Source organism: Bubalus kerabau, chromosome 13 (assembly GCF_029407905.1).
Source record: "Bubalus kerabau isolate K-KA32 ecotype Philippines breed swamp buffalo chromosome 13, PCC_UOA_SB_1v2, whole genome shotgun sequence".
Lineage (NCBI taxonomy): Eukaryota > Metazoa > Chordata > Mammalia > Artiodactyla > Bovidae > Bubalus > Bubalus kerabau.
In genome coordinates this window covers 20,046,591-20,062,281 of record NC_073636.1, presented here as the reverse complement: position 1 = coordinate 20,062,281, position 15,691 = coordinate 20,046,591, and the positions used below count along the sequence as shown (strand labels likewise).

The 15,691-nt window shown below is 44.1% G+C and overlaps 1 protein-coding gene across 4 annotated transcripts in view; it reads right to left on the bottom strand.

The window, feature by feature from the left end:
- The window catches only part of NRP1 (neuropilin 1), a 147,682-nt gene that overhangs the window by 19,703 nt on the left and 112,288 nt on the right, over window positions 1–15,691 (bottom strand). For 2 of the 4 annotated variants that reach the window (XM_055543737.1, XM_055543738.1), the window contains exons 9-11: window positions 13,037–13,368; window positions 7,529–7,673; window positions 4,037–4,141 (exon numbers count right to left, since the gene is read on the bottom strand). In XM_055543737.1, the coding sequence (XP_055399712.1) occupies window positions 4,037–4,141; window positions 7,529–7,673; window positions 13,037–13,368 (582 nt within the window). The remainder of the gene's footprint in view (window positions 1–4,036; window positions 4,142–7,528; window positions 7,674–13,036; window positions 13,369–15,691) is intronic. The other 2 variants (XM_055543739.1, XM_055543741.1) reach the window with 1 other exon arrangement.

The following is a 15,691-nucleotide window of genomic DNA, read 5'->3' as shown; positions in this document are numbered from 1 at the left end:
GCCCAAACCACAAGCATCACTTGAATGCTTCCTGAAAAACTGGCTTATTGTTTACTACGTAGGTACTTGAGAAAGCCATTTCTCCTTATGTGCATCTGCCTTGCAGATAATGGTTGAGGATCATCTATTTGCTTTCCCAAGAGATAAAGTCCTAGGCAGACTCAGGGTAAGGACATGGGTGGGCTCATGCTGATCCTGGAACGTTTGGAGGTGGTTATGAGGTGCCACTGTACACCTTTCAATGCTATCATTCAATAAAGAGACTATGATCATTCCTATTCTGGCTGAGCCCTGGTCCTAACCTACAGCTCCCACGGGTCAGAAATCACCCAGCTCATGAATCAGAGAGCCATAAAACTGAGCTCCTGGAGTGGCCTGAAGATTTCTGAGCTCATCCACTGCAGCACCAAGTCGTGTTACCCTCGCTTGCTCAGTAAATACGCTGGATGAGTGGTCACACATGCATGTGCCCTCAACGAGGCAGGCGCTAGGAAAGGGAATTATATATATTATGGGTTAAGAAGGTGAATCTGTAATGGCAGAACTGGAGGGAGGCCAGAACGCATTAGCATTCCGTTCCCAGTGGTCTTACAGGAGAAAGACTCAAGGTGAAAACTCACTTTTTAAAACCGATACGCACTGTCAATTTTGTGAGAGGTTGGGAGCCAAATTCCACTGCCGGGTAGACACAGATCCAATGTGAAATCTGGCCTCCTGGTGCCTTTGAAGCCAATTGTATTATCTAATGACTTCAAAGGCATTTGCAAATGAGGAACTTCAAGGGTGAATTTTCACCTTGGCAAGCAAGCAAAGGAAAGCAAAATCTCTCTTTATTTCCATGTGTTTGGTGCAGTTCACTTGGAATTCAGTGTTGTTTAGAGGTAATGAGCATTTGGCTACAATACTTATCTCCCACTATGTCCAAATCGGTCACCCCTGGGAGAAGACATTAAAGTGACATCATCTGTGTTTAGGACCCAAACCTTAAGAGAACACTGATCCCAATTTCTAGGCTTCCACCCATCAGGGTGAAAGAAAGAATATTTCTGGTTTGGTTTCAAGGCACTAAGCATTCCAAGTTTGCAGCGGTGACCAAAACAGCAAGGAGGGTATGGACTTGCGTGTGAGTCCGGGAGGCAAGATGCTACTTGGGGAAAGATGCAGGGGTGGGGGAGGGCCAGGCTGCCTGCAATCACTGGTACCTGTTAGCACACCCTTCTTCAGAAAAGACTAACACAGAGCTTCATAGAGGAAATTAAGCTTTTAAAAAAGGACAAATTGGCCATGATGCAATAAACGAACATGAAGCATGAGAAGGCCTTCTAAGATCACCTTTTCTTTTTTTTTTTTAACTTTTTCTTTTATATTGGAGTGTAGTTGATTACCAAAGCTGCAATAATTTCATATGGACAGCAAAGTGACTGAGTTATACATGTACCTGTATCCTTTTCCAAATTCTTTTCCCATTTAGGTTGTCACATAATATTGAGCAGAGTTCCCTGTGTTGTACAGTAGGTTCTTATTGGTTAAAGAATCACCTCTTTTTAATGGTGGAATGAAGTTAACTTTATCAGTACCCCTAGAAGTTCTTATTATATGCACCTATTGATCAAATTATTAAGACAAATGTGCTGGCCTGAGAAAATGACATTTTGGGGGCGGGCAGGATAATACGTAAAAAAAACCGAGAATGCCCCTTTTTTTTCTATCTAAATAAATGATTGTATCCAACAAATGAGTTTAAACACTGTAAATAAATGATCACCTTGTACTTTTAAAGGATTGTCAGTGTTTCCAGTGGAAATGACCCATTTTCTGCGGTTTGCAGCTTGGTGCCATTCACAATTTGCTCGAGGCTAACAGACTTGCCCTATTTCATTCAAAGGCTTAGGTTTCAATTGATTCAGTCATGAAGCAATGCAAAAATGAGAAGGTTGGTTGTTCTGACGTGAGGAGTAAATCTGAGGCTTTGACTCTAATCAATATTAACTGACCACTTTAGGGTTTATAAAGGAAAGAACCTCTTCTCCAGAGGGTAATTGAACAGAAGAGTCTCTGATGACTGTATCCATTCCTTTTTATGAGGATTTTCACTACAGATGGGATGTGTGACTAGGTTTGCAAAAAGCCTAAGGTTTGCAGAGAGTGTTTATAGGCGACCTTGGGAAGGTTCTGTAGGGCCTGCTTCACAGGCTAGTACTCTTGTTTTTCGTATTAGCTGTAAGGTTTTCAGCTGGAGCTTGACATCTTACAAAGAAAAGGCCTCTGTCTTAATTAGATTATTTTTTGTGGCTTGTGGCTACTGAAACACAAGATTTATTTTCAAAAGCCCATAGCCATGTAATATTTATTGGCCATTTGACTGTAAGCGATTATTCTGGAAATTTGGAGGGAGAGAGCCTTAGGAGGAGGGATTTAAATGTAAACTCAGTTCATGGTACTAAACTTCTCAGCTAGATTTTACCTTTATTCCATCTCAGAGTAGCAGAGCAATCTTGCTCTTTCAGAGGAGAGGTTCTGAAGTAATTGGAAATGGGGGTCCCTCCAGATTTTACATTAATGCATTAGCCACTAACATGGCACTATTATGAAGTTACATGGGAACACCTTCAGTTTCGCCCACGGAAATGAATTACATGGGCTCTCTAGAGTCCCTTCTGGGTAAAAACACAGACTGCACCCAAGGGCTGCTGTTTAATGTAAAATGAGAGTCACGTGCTATAAGAAACTGGGTGGCAATAAAGGTCCCACAGCACCTTTGGCAACAACAGGGTGAAAATTCTAGGACTTTGGCCAGTTTCCAAATGGTGGAGTCCGACTTCCCCGTCTGCTTAATGTTTCCTCTGCCAGTCCAGGTGGAAGAGAAGGTCACTTTCTAGCTTTAGGATTTCAGACTATTCTGGAGTCATCCTCTAAACGAGTCAGTGAGGACACGGGACACGCCATCCCTGATACATCTGTTAGTGGTGATGTGAAATAGCAACGGATTCTGGCTTTCTAAATTTTAATGTAAAATGATTCACAAAATTCTAACTTAAAAGCTGCAGTTCAAATATAAGTCTAATTTCATCAGTTAGTTGAAGGATCCACTCAAACATTTTGATTCCTGTTTGAAAATAAATGTTCTCAAGTGTGTGGAGCATGTGTTAGGGTTGGGGTTGGGGGTGAGGGTTGAAGATGAGAATCAATTTATGTTACATATTGTTGTTTGTTATTGTTTAGTCACTAAGTTATGGAGAAGGCAATGGTACCGCACTCCAGTACTCTTGCCTGGAAAATCCCATGGGCGGAGGAGCCTGGTAGGCTGCAGTCCATGGGGTTGCAAAGAGTCGGACACAACTGAGCGACTTCACTTTCACTTTTCACTTTCATGCATTGGAGAAGGAAATGACAACCCACTCCAGTATTCTTGCCTGGAGAATCTCAGGGACTGGGGGGACTGGGGAGCCTGGTGGGCTGCCGTCTCTGGGGTCGCACAGAGTCGGACACGACCGAAGCGACTTAGCAGCAGCAGCAGCATTCGCTAAGTTGTGTCCGACTCTTTTGCAACCCCATGGACTACAGCCTGCCAGGCTCCCTGTCCATGAGATTTCCCAGGCAAGAACACTGGAGTGGGTTGCCATGCCCTCTTCCAGGGGATCTTCCTGACCCAGGGATTGAACCCAGATCTACTGCATTGGCACATAGATTCTTTACCATTGAGCCACCAGGGAAGCCCAACCTCAGATACATTTAGCCATGGAGAAATTCTTATTCATTCAATGAAGACAATCCCGGCCCTTGACTCTGAAATGGCTTAAATTACTGTTTCGGATGGCTGTGACTTGGCAGGACAATTTGTTTACGCGATGACATGAGGAGATGAAGATGCATGCGTTCTGGCAAAGTTCCCTCCACCCTGATGCCTAGTGCCACGAGGATTTTCACACACACACACACACACACACACACACACACACAGAGGCGTTAATGAGCAGTTCCCAACTACAACATGAACTGAGATGCCACAGCAATGGGATGAAGATGGTTTCTGCACCTGTGAGCTGGAAGTCATCACCTGTTCCGCTGTGGCAGTTGGCCTGGTCGTCATCACATTCATCTACCAGGTTCCCATTGGGAGTGGTCGGCCCAGCTGTAGGTGCTGAAACAAGATCCAAGGATTATTTTCTCACACCTCTGAAATGTATTCTCCAGCCCCCTGGTTGTTGACTCTGCTAATGCTTTTGCAGAAAACATTAATCTGCCCTAGGAAGGCCAGCAGGGTGGTGTGCCTGCCTCTCTTTCAGGAATGGAAGATACTTGGATTTTGCAGAAGGCACTGGGGACTGCTCTGTTTTGGTATTTGATTCCTATCTCCTTGGTAGACTTGGCTGCCTTCTCATTTCATACGTTGTTATCTACATAAACATCCTTTTTCTGAAAAGTTCCTGAATTCTCACCGGTTATTTATTCATGACCCTGGAGTTGAGAATTTTGATGATAGAGGTTTTGCTTGAACTGTTTTTCCTTTCATTTTCAAGGTGCTAGAGGAATCGATTGTCATGAATTCTTTTATATTCTTGATATTTACTCAGTTTATCTTGTAATCTTTTTCCCAAAAGGGAGTCTCAGTGTTCACTTTTAGGACAATGTTGTTCTTATTTATTTTTTTCACAGTGACTCCATTTCCCTCTAAGTAAGCGTCTGGGCTCGTGAGCGCTCCCTCCAGAGCAGGTGTCTGGGAGCTCCCGGGGGTCATGTTACCTTAACTCCTGGGGGACCACATTCCGCTGCCGGCAGGTATTCCCATAGCTCTGAGTTTGTAGTTGAAAAGTAGCCAGCATTAATCAAAGACTGCTTTTGAAGTTCTTTACGTTTAGTTCCATCTATTTTTTTTTCCCAGCCTGTTCCTCATTTTTGCAATCTGTTTAATATTTTACAGTTTTCGGCATTACATTTCACTTTACAAGACTTGAGATAATGGACAGTTCTCTTGATGTCTGAGAACCAGACAAGATGCTGGGAGTTGGGGGGGAGGTGGGGGGTCTGTTCTCTAATAGCTTCTGGCCAGTTGGAATGTGCTGGTAACTGCTGCTTTCTCAATAAAAAATTGACACAGTTTTTCATTGTAGAGAAGGACTGAGCAGAGTTATAACAAATGGAGAAACACAGCTAGTTTCGACGTCCTCAACTGCCCAGGACACATACCAATAATTGCTAGGAAATCACCACATATAGGTAATGTCCACACTGTTTAGGCTATAAACTGGACTTTGTAACCTGTGGACACACAAGATTCTGGGTTCTGCTCATTGCCAACAGCGAATCAATAGCATCCTCTTCAGCAACCTTGATGCTTGCCTTTGCTAAGCTGCCTTTGCTGTTGGTTTTGTGCCACTTTGAAACGCTCTATTCATCTTGCTGGTTTTTCCACATTCCTTGTGGTATTTATAAAGGAGTTTTACATTGGACGTGGCCCAGGGTAGTACCTGGATTAAACTGAAAAAAGTAAAATGTGAGTCTTTTAAAAATTTTTTTAATTAAATTTTCTTTTTTTTTTTTTTTTTGCAGTGGATAAGCATATGGGATCTTAGTTCTCTGACCAAGGATTGAACTCATGCCCCCTGCAGTGGAAATGCAGTCTTAACCACTGGACCGCCAGGGAAACCCCCAAAGTGAGTCATTTTGTTGACCCAGTTTTACTACTTGAAAATATTTTATCTTCTGTGGTCCTCTAATTGTTTCTTAAATACAAGTCCTAGCCCCAAATAAGCTAGAGGCCCCAGAGATGGCTGGGTTCTACCTCATCCTTTTTTCCTATCCTTTTAGGCATCTCCTGTAGAACAAGGTACAAAGTTGATATTTAATAAGGGCCTGTTAATATTTTAAGGAAGAAGAAAAACACTCCCTTTCACCAACTGTGTTAAAAAGCTTGGACAGTTCTTTCCCTGGACGCGGGTTCCTCATGTGGCTCGGGGCGACTTCCCCACTTTGCTGAGTGCCTGTGAACATCTGTAGTCAATCCCTTCACCACCATCGCGACCTCAGCACAGAGCTGACACTGGCAAACTGCCACCAGGCCCAGTCTTTTCAACCATCCATTCATCCCACCTCCTAAATCAGTGTCGCGTCCCAGAATCCAGGCTAACGTCCCGCAGCAGAGCAGCAGAGGCCCTTTTCCAGGTGACCACACTGCTCAGCACACTGAACCGATGTGTCTGCAGGTGGTTCGGTCTGCCCCAACCCTGTTTTTTCCTAGGCGTCTTTGCCAATGTCCTGGAACACGGTCATTCGTGGTCTGCGTTGACAGTGACGGGATAACTCTGGGGTCCTGGGACATAGCCACAGATACGGAAACAGCTACCCAAAAAAGAATGGGAGATAATGGCCTGCTTTTAAATAAACACATAGGAAAGCAGCTATGAATTATTCACTAGGATGGTGATTCATAGCTTAAGATTCTTTAGTGCCTAAGAAATGTTTTATGATATTTAATGTGCTCAGGAATGTAATTATATTTGGGTAGCTTGAAACACAAATAATTTAGAAATCCCAAGAAGGTGATATTTAAAAAGCATCCTTCCAAACAACTTTGAGCATATGCTCAATGGATTAACATCTGGGTACCAACAATAGCCATTCTTTGCAGTAACCTAGAGGAAGACCTTTATGGGGATGAAAATGTTGGTATAAGGTTACTCATTTATGCCCAAATCGAAGGCAGATGGGAATTCTAGTGCACAAAAGCATTAAATAGTACACTAAGCAACCATCATATGATTTTTTTAAACATTCATCTCCTTCATTATATGATTAAAAAAAACGCAGAGGACAGTGTAGTTCTGGGGTCAATGTGAGAACTGAATTTGTCCGTGACCTCCCTATGATAACCTAAGTTTATGCAGTCGTATCTTTAAACAGACCCCATTGTGCATTACATACATTATGTGATGTAAAGTTTGGTTTCTCTGCAGCAGTCTGAGAAATTTATCCAAGACAATGTCTCAATGTTTCGGTCTGTCAAATGCTGCTTCCTGCTAGTATGTGATGGTAGTCAGCGCTGCAGACGGAAACTTGGACCAGACACAGGCCTCTGAAGAACTCTAAGAAGGTCAAGGAATCCGTGGTTGCCAGGGGTTGAGGGAAGATGGGGATGGAGAGGGGCTTTCATTTTGGACCAATAGAAATCTTTTGTGACTAGACAGAGGCTGCTTGCATAAGCACCTGTCAACTACGACTACATACAAATGCGACTTGTTTATAATGGTGAATTTTGTTATGTGAATTTCACAACACATCGTTTTTTAAAAACAGATCAGAGAACACCCCTCCACCCAGAATCTGAGGAGTGTTATGCAAACAACCCCCACAAAAGCAAGATGCAGAAGCACTGCTTCGTGCTGCTCACCGGGTGATGAGCCCTGCACACAGCCAGGCACAAGAGACACAGGATCATTTGGTGGAAAGCTGGCAATCTGCAGCAGCACCGTCAGGGCCATAAGCACGTGAAAAAGGACAGAAAACATCTAGGGAAGCAGAGCGGGCTTACCTTCCACCTCACAGCCCAGCAGCTCCATTCGCAGCCCCAGTCCGCCGTGCGTGGCTCTCTCAGGGTAGATCCTGATGAACCGTGTGGAAAGGGGTGGAAAGGTCCGCAGCTCAGGTGTATCGTAGTTGTTGTTGCCTTCAAAAGACTGTGAAGAACGAGAACCAGCAGGTCATAACAAACCTTCCTTTCGGCAGAAGAGTCTCTCCTTGAGGACTCTTTAACAGGGCAGAAAAATGGACCTCATTCTACCACTTCACAGAAGGCTGACACTCCTACATGAGAATGGAAAAAAACAATTAACCTTCTCTAGGAAGTGACAGATGTTCCTTCTCAGAAACTCTGGAGGCCACACTGAGGCTAGACCAGAAGCTAAGGATTTAATGAGACACATTTTTAAATGATAGGCTGATGTGCCTGGAAGAAGTGACAGTTTCACCATTTCCTTGAGGTGGAGGAAGAAAACTCAGGAAAGGAGCCTGCCTCTTCTCAGAGCTTATAATCGAGACTGTGTTTCCAATAACAACTCCTCTTACATTCTCTTGGATGAGTGGATCCTGGTTTTGCTAAAACTCCATCCTCAAGAAGTGCAAGGGGGCTTCTCTGGTAGCTCAGTAGTAAAGAATCCGCCTGCCAATGCAGGGAACACGGGTTTGATCCTTGGTCTGGGAAGATCCCACATGTTGTAGAACCAAGAAGCCTGTGCTCCAACCATTGAGCCTGTGCTCCAACCATTGAGCCTGTGCTCCAACCATTGAGCCTGTGCTCTAGAACCTGGGAGCTGCCATCACTGAGCCCACATGCCCTAGAGCCCGTGCTCCGCAACAAGAGAAAGTGAAGTCGCTCAGTTGTGTCCAACTCTTTGCAACCGACCCATGGACTGTGTAGCCTGCCAGGCTCCTCTGTCCATGGAATTTTCCAGGCAAGGATACTGGAGTGGGTTGCCATTTCCTCTTCCAGGAGACCTTCCCGACCCAGGGATCGAACCTGGGTCTCCCTCACTGCAGGCAGACGCTTTACCGTCTAAGCCACCAGGGAAGCCCGCAGCAAGAGAAGCCACTGCAATGAGAAGCCCACGCATGGCAACTAGAGAGGAGTCCCCACTAATGAAGACAAGCACAGCCAAAAGTAAATAAGTAAGTAAATTAAAAAAAAAAGAAGCTCGAGAAAGTCCTTTCCTGGAGGAGATAGTAAATTTCACATGGTGCAAGTGCTGCGTTACCAAGAACTTGGGTGATTCCAATCCCCTGGAACTGCCGTTGACTTAGGCAGTCTCACCAGTGCAGACATCTGTAGATAAAAGAACTTCTCATCTCAGGAAAGTGACAGGGGTCCTGCTCCCTAAACGATGTTCAGATGCCTGGTTGCCCTGCAGTGAGTGAAGTGCATTCCTAACACGACATCACTGTGACATGCTCAGGAGACCAGTCATTATTGCCCTGCTGCTGCTGGATTATTCTGCTCCCCTTTTTACACTGATGGGAAGCCCTTGAGTGGAATCATCGGAAAATGGAGCCATGGCTAGGCTTGTTTTCTTTTTCAAGAAATGGATAAGCCTCTCTGTATCCTCCTATCCCAGTATCCTTCCTAACTCCGTCCAGAATGGGAAGAGGGGAAGGGATTAGAAAAACCAAATTGCCTTGTCACTGGGACTGTCGTTTTATATATCGAGCACTGTGTGATGCTTACTGATGCAAGGCATTGTTCTACAGGCTTAAAATGTATTAACTCAACATAATCCTCAAGACAATTTCGAGAGGTAGGTTCTATTATTGTGTGAGTATTCAGTCACTCAGTCATCTATGACTCTTTGTGACCCCATGGACTGTACCCCGCCAGGCACCTCTATCCATGGGATTCTCCAGAATACTGGAGTGGGTTGCCATGCCCTCCTCCAGGGGATCTTCCCAACCCAGAGATCGAACCCACACCCCTTGTGTCTCCTGCATTGGCAGGCTGATTCTTTACCACTGAGCCATCTAGAAGTAAATTAATTGGCCTTTTCCAACTCAGAAAATCCTCTAGGAATCTAGAAGTACAGGGCTCATACCTTTCTGATTTTCTCAATTAAAGTCCCTTCTATCATTTTCAGGAGTAAATTCACTACTGGGGGCCCTTGCTTTCTTGATAGAACTGCAGTTGCTGCCAGTAATTGGGAATCTGACAGATATCATTGTCAGGCTCAATTAAGTGTTATCAGTTAAGACACTAATTATAATGAAAACAGAGTTACTACACAGGCAAGTTCTATCTACATTAACATAGCTTCAACATTCCTAGGAAAAAAGCACTTATACCTTCGGAATCCCAGCTTCTTCTACTTGTAGTGTAAATACATTACAAAGGTCATCAGTGATGAGCTGGGAAGAATATTAGCAAGGAAGTATCACATGGAACTGGGCTAAGTTTGCTAACATGACATTGTTTACAACATAACACTGTTTACAACATGTCTTTCTGTCCTTTTACTAATCATGCTTTAGAAGAAGAGGGCTTAGAGTATTTAGATATATTTGCTCCTGAAAAGACTAGTTGATTCAAAGACTCTGATGTACCTTGTCCATCATGTACCATTTAGGTATAGGAAATAAGGAGAGGACATAAAAGATTCCAAGTCTATCAAGGTGCTGTTTCATATCATAAAACAGACTGTTCACTTTACCATTACATAAAACATACTTGGCATCCTGAACAGGTAACCTTTACTTGCAAGTTCAAATATAGTATGTTTTAACTATTTTTGTGCAAAGTTACAAATACACACTGCTCCTAAATGGATGATTTAACCAGTTTCCTTTTTCATCTTGAAGATTTTATTCCAGGGGAAGGACATGTTAGGAATCACTTATTAGATGCCCTGCCAACAATTTAGAAGCTTTTATGGTTTAAATAAGGGGCTTCCCAGGTGGCACTACCTGGGAACTTGCCTACCAATGCAGGAGATGTAAGAGACACAGGTTTATCCCTGGGTCGGGAAGATCCCCTGGAGAAGGGCATTGGCAACCCACTCCAGTATTCTTGCCTGGAGAAGCCCATGGACAGAGGAGCCTGGAGGGCTAGTCCATAGGGTTGCAAAGAGTCAGACAGGACTGAAGTGACCTGGCACATAGAACATGGCTTAAATACATAGGAACATGATAATGATGGGTAAAATCATATTTTAGGAATAAGATCTGACACATTCAACCAATCTTGAACAGAGTTTTTTTGTTACAGTTGAAAGCTGGGTGCTGTTGGCTTCTTGTGAAAGCTACACGTGATGCCCTACAAGGGAGTGATAGCTTTAGACTTGACCTCAGATGAGTGGATAACAAAGGCCAGCAAGCACAGGGCACATCCCACCCAGAGCATACGGTGACCTGTTTTCCGTCCCTTTTAGACCCCTCGTGCTGAAGAACACGCCACAACAGTACACACTCCCCTGTGACCGTGGCAACTTGTTGATTTGCAGCATATTCACACTTGGTGCTAAAGCCACAGGGCTCATGACTCCTCCGAAAAGACTGGCTCTTAGGGGAACTCCAGTTTCTGATGTTTATTTTACTTTTTCTTCCACCAAAACAAGAGGGGCAGACATAAAAGAGGAAAATGAAAGGGACACCAAAGAAAGTAGCTTCACATGGATAAAAAAACAAAACAAAACAAAAAAAAACACTGGAACTGTTTTAGAAACCACAAGTTAACTAGGGGTGAGATGGGAGAGGAATTCTTACATTTCTGAGCAGCAGCATCCCTCTTGGTGCTCCGCCCACTGGAGCAGAGCACAACATGTGGGGACAGCCTCTGCGGAGCCCCCACATCTGGGCAGAGTGGGAGCTGGCTGCGTGGCCCGGCTTTGCTTCCCGCCTGCAAAGCCTTTGGCCCGGGTGACTATATCAAGCCATAATCCCACAGTCCCATTCTCTCCCATTCCCCAAATCTTTTCACAAAAGGAGTAGATTCTCAGCAAACAGGGGTGAAGAGGCTGAGACAGAAGGCCAATTGGGCTGGTGGTGAGAAGTATCATTAGCTGAATACAATACCCACATAGAGTTCTGCATACAGAACTGAATTTCTGAGGACTCTTTCTTATTTCAATCTGAAATCAGTTAATCTGAAATTTAGCTGATTTCTGAAATTAACTTCCTTATTTAATCTGAAATCCGTTTCCAGGTCACCCAGCATACTTGGGGTATCCTTTTCAGATTGGTGTTCTCTGCCCAAGAAATGCAAATACATGTAACCATGAGCCCCAGAAAACCATTATTACTACAGGATACTTGTGTTAAAAAAGAAAAATTATACCACATGTTCTGGGGAAGGCTGGAATATATCTTTTTTCACTAGATCATCAAAGGCCAGCTGCTTTTTAAAAGGTTCCAATGTATAAAAAATAGACTTAAGCATTATTCATGGTAGCCAAGTGTTAAAAGCAATGAAAGTGTTCATCAATGGATGGACAGATACCCAACATGTGGCCTGTATACATGATAGAATATTATTCAGCTTTAAACAGAAATGAAATTCTGATCCACACTACAATACTGGCTGAACCTTGAGGACATCATGTCAAGTAAAACAAGCCCATCACAGAGGTTAAATTTTGTATGTTTCCACTAAGAGAGGCTCCTGGAGTAGTCAAATTAATAGAAACAGAAATTGAAATGGTGGTTGTCAGGGGCTGGAAAATTATTGTTTAATGGTAAAGGAGTTTCAGTTTTGCAAGAAGTTTTAGAGATGGGTTTGCACAACAATGTGAGTGTACTTAACACTACTGGGCACTTAAAGGTTATGACGGGTATTTTTCTGTTACATGGATTTCAGCCCAATTATGGGCTTCCCTGGTGGCTTGGAGAAGGCAATGGCAGTCGGTAAAGCCTCTACCTGCAATGCAGAGATCCAGGTTCAATCCCTGGGTCGGGAAGATCCCCATGAGAAGTAAATGGCAACCCACTCCAGTCTTCTTGCCTGCAAAATTCCATGGACTGGAGAGCCTGGTAGGCTACAGCCCATGGGGTCGCCAAGAGTCTGACACGACTGAGCGACTTCACTTTCACTTCTATGGAACTTTAGAAAATTGTACAGCCTTATAGAAAAGAAAGACTCTTTCATTCAATAAAGAGTTAAAAAAAATACATGTAACAAGGGATTCGTGGTAGAAGGGGGCTGGCAGCCGGTGCTCTCCAGAGACGATCAGAGGGTCTCGGAGGGAGTGTGTGTTCCTACCGGGTTGCCCGGTGCCCATGTCCCCGCCCCCACTCTCACAGCCTCCCGCTCCCGAGCCTTGAGTCACCTGCTGTTTCCTGAAGGAAGGAAAGGTGACCAGCGATGAGACGCTCAGCCGCGCTTTTTGCATCCCATTCCTGTCTCCCCTGGCATCTTACAGACTCCGTCCCTCGCCCCCGCAGATCCCACGGCTTTCAGGAAATGAGAGATTTGCTTCCGCAGGAAGAGGCCAGGGTCCCTGATTCAAGTCAAGGCCGCCAGGGAGCCCCGCACCCCTTCCCTGCGCCGCCCCCGCCCAGGGCTCACCTTGGCCTTGCGCTTGCTGTCATCCATGATCATCTTCCAGTCCGAGCCGTTGTTGCTGTACCCGATCTTGAATTTCCTCATGAACACCTTGTTCTCCCGGTGCTTGCCCCCCTGAATGATGACTCCCCGCACAATCTTCTCCTCAGCGAGGTCCACCTGCAGCCACTCGTTCACGTACGGGTGGGGGGCGGGGGGCAGTGCCCAGCCCGAGCGGCTGGTCACCAGGCGGATGTTTTCAGGCATCCAGTTCCTGTCCGCTTGATTGGACGCTGTGATCTGGGAGTCGGAAATAAGTCCTGACACCATGCCCAGCATTCCAGAGCAAGGATAATCTAGGCGGGGAACGGAATAGACAAACATAACATGATTTGAAGTCTCCATGCTGAGAAAGAGAATCTACCCTATTGAGTAAAAACATGGACTGTCCCCATTCATGTACATTTGTAAATGCCTGGACCATCTGATATAAAACTAAAGCTCCCTCCACCACCCCCGCTCCTCTTTCTGCACTGCCCACCCTACACTCAACAGTCCAATTAAAAAATCTTCAATAAGAACCGTCATTTCATCCTTTCTGAGTTCTTCCAAGTGTAAAGTCAACCTATTTACTGTCCCTTTGGAATCGGAAGTTATTCTTAGATCAAGTACAGTCCATTAACTGGAGGTTCAGTTAATGGAGGGCTGGAATTGTGGAAATCAGTCATTCCAATAGCAGCAAAGTTGCCAAAACAAAAGCAAAAAGATACTGAGGAGATGAAGAGAAAGAAAGTGCTTGAGGCAGCTTGAAGAGGTAGGAGGGTCTCCCCACCCTAGGGTGTTGGGTGGAGCCTTTGAAATTAATGCTTATGGAGGGGGCCCATCTTCCCCCTCCCCGACCAGTGTCTTCCCCACCCCCGTTTCTAATTGCACCAGAATCCCATCCTCACCTTAAATGTCCCAAGCCCAAACAAGAACAGTCCTTTCCACTCAACACTGAATCTCTTTATCCAACTCTTTACTTTAATGGGTGGAATCACCCATCAGCTAGTTCCTGCCTAGTTATCTTTGTCTTTCTTGATTTTCCATTTTCCATTCCTGTTCTGCTACCAAAGCCTGTCATATTTTCATTAAAAAAAAAAAAAAAGTGTCCTCGATATGCCTTGCGAACTTCTTTTGGCATCACTGGATCTAAGGACTCGGGCTGACACACTGAATGATCTCCAGACTACCCTCTCAAACCCCAGTTTTGAGTCAACAACACCCATGTCACCTTTCATAACTTTGTTTTTGCAGTGTCAGTCTCATGCTCAAGAATCTTGCATTGCTAAGGAAAATAAACCAAAGGACAGATATTGCATGACTCTCCTGAAATGAGGTGCCTGGAAGAGTCAACTCCATAAAGACAGAAAGTAGAATGGTGGTTGTTGGAAGCTGGGGGCAGGAGGGAATGGAGAGTTAGTGTTCCATAGGTACAGAGTTTCAGGGGTACAGAGTTTGTTTGCGATGATGAAAACATTCTGAAGGTGGATTGTGGTGATGGTTGCACACTAATGTGACTCTTGAAGGCAATTAAATTGTGGACTTAAACATGGTTAGAATGGTAAACTATGTATATTTGACCACAGTAATGAGAAAGAGCTTTGAAAAATCTCCCTGGCTTTCCATTATTTATGGTATGCTATAAAACAGTCTCTCTCTGGCTTTCAACACCCTCATTTTGGCTTCATCCTATTTATCTAATTTTATTTGCTATTACTGACAGGAATCTATTTTCTTCCCATATACCATAGAGATAACTCTCATCATTGCCTTTGTCCAAAATGTTCCTGCTGCCCCCTTATCATGTGGACGGAGGTAAGTTCTGCCCAAACATTCAAATCCAGCTTACGACTGTTCCTAAAAACTTCTCAAACGATTCTCGCCTGTATTCTGAACTCTCCCTTCTCAGAAATATGCCTACATGTACAGGAAGCAGCACAGAGCTTAGCATTAAGCTATTCTCTCCATGTTTTAAGATTGGGAATCGTGTCCATAATCAGATTGTAAATTCATCCAAGACCATGAACAGCATCATAGATCTTGCTAACCTTCTACAGTAGACCAAGGAGCTTCTGAGCAGAAGGGGAGTATCAATCACTGATTAATTGATTGATGGCTTCATAACAAAATGTTAAACACTTCAGTTATTCTCTTTTCAAAATTGTACATCTCCATCCAAGACATGCCAGGAAGAAGAACTTATTCTTCTTTTTAACAACCCCGTTCTGCATAAATCAAAATTCAGCTGAAAATGTAACCATTGTAAATGAGAGGTATGTGTCTAATGCAATTAAGCCTTCTCCGTGTTATCAGCTGACCCTTGAGAATGAATTAGACACTTTCTAATTCAGACATTTTCTGAATCAGATGCTTACCACCTGAGTTCTACAGTTCAGATCATGTCATTTCTTTACTTAAAACATCAGTGCCTGCTCATCTAGGAATTATGCACCTACTTTCAACCTCGTGTGCCAGGCTTTTGGTACCATGGCCTTGCAAGCCTCTCCTCAATGAAGGAGAACTCCCTCACCTCTGTGTAGTGGTACTTGGAGGCTTCCTCTCATTCTATCCCCTCCACTAAAGAATTTCCCATCACTTTGCCCTTCCCACTATCTTAAAATTTTGACCTGTTTTCAA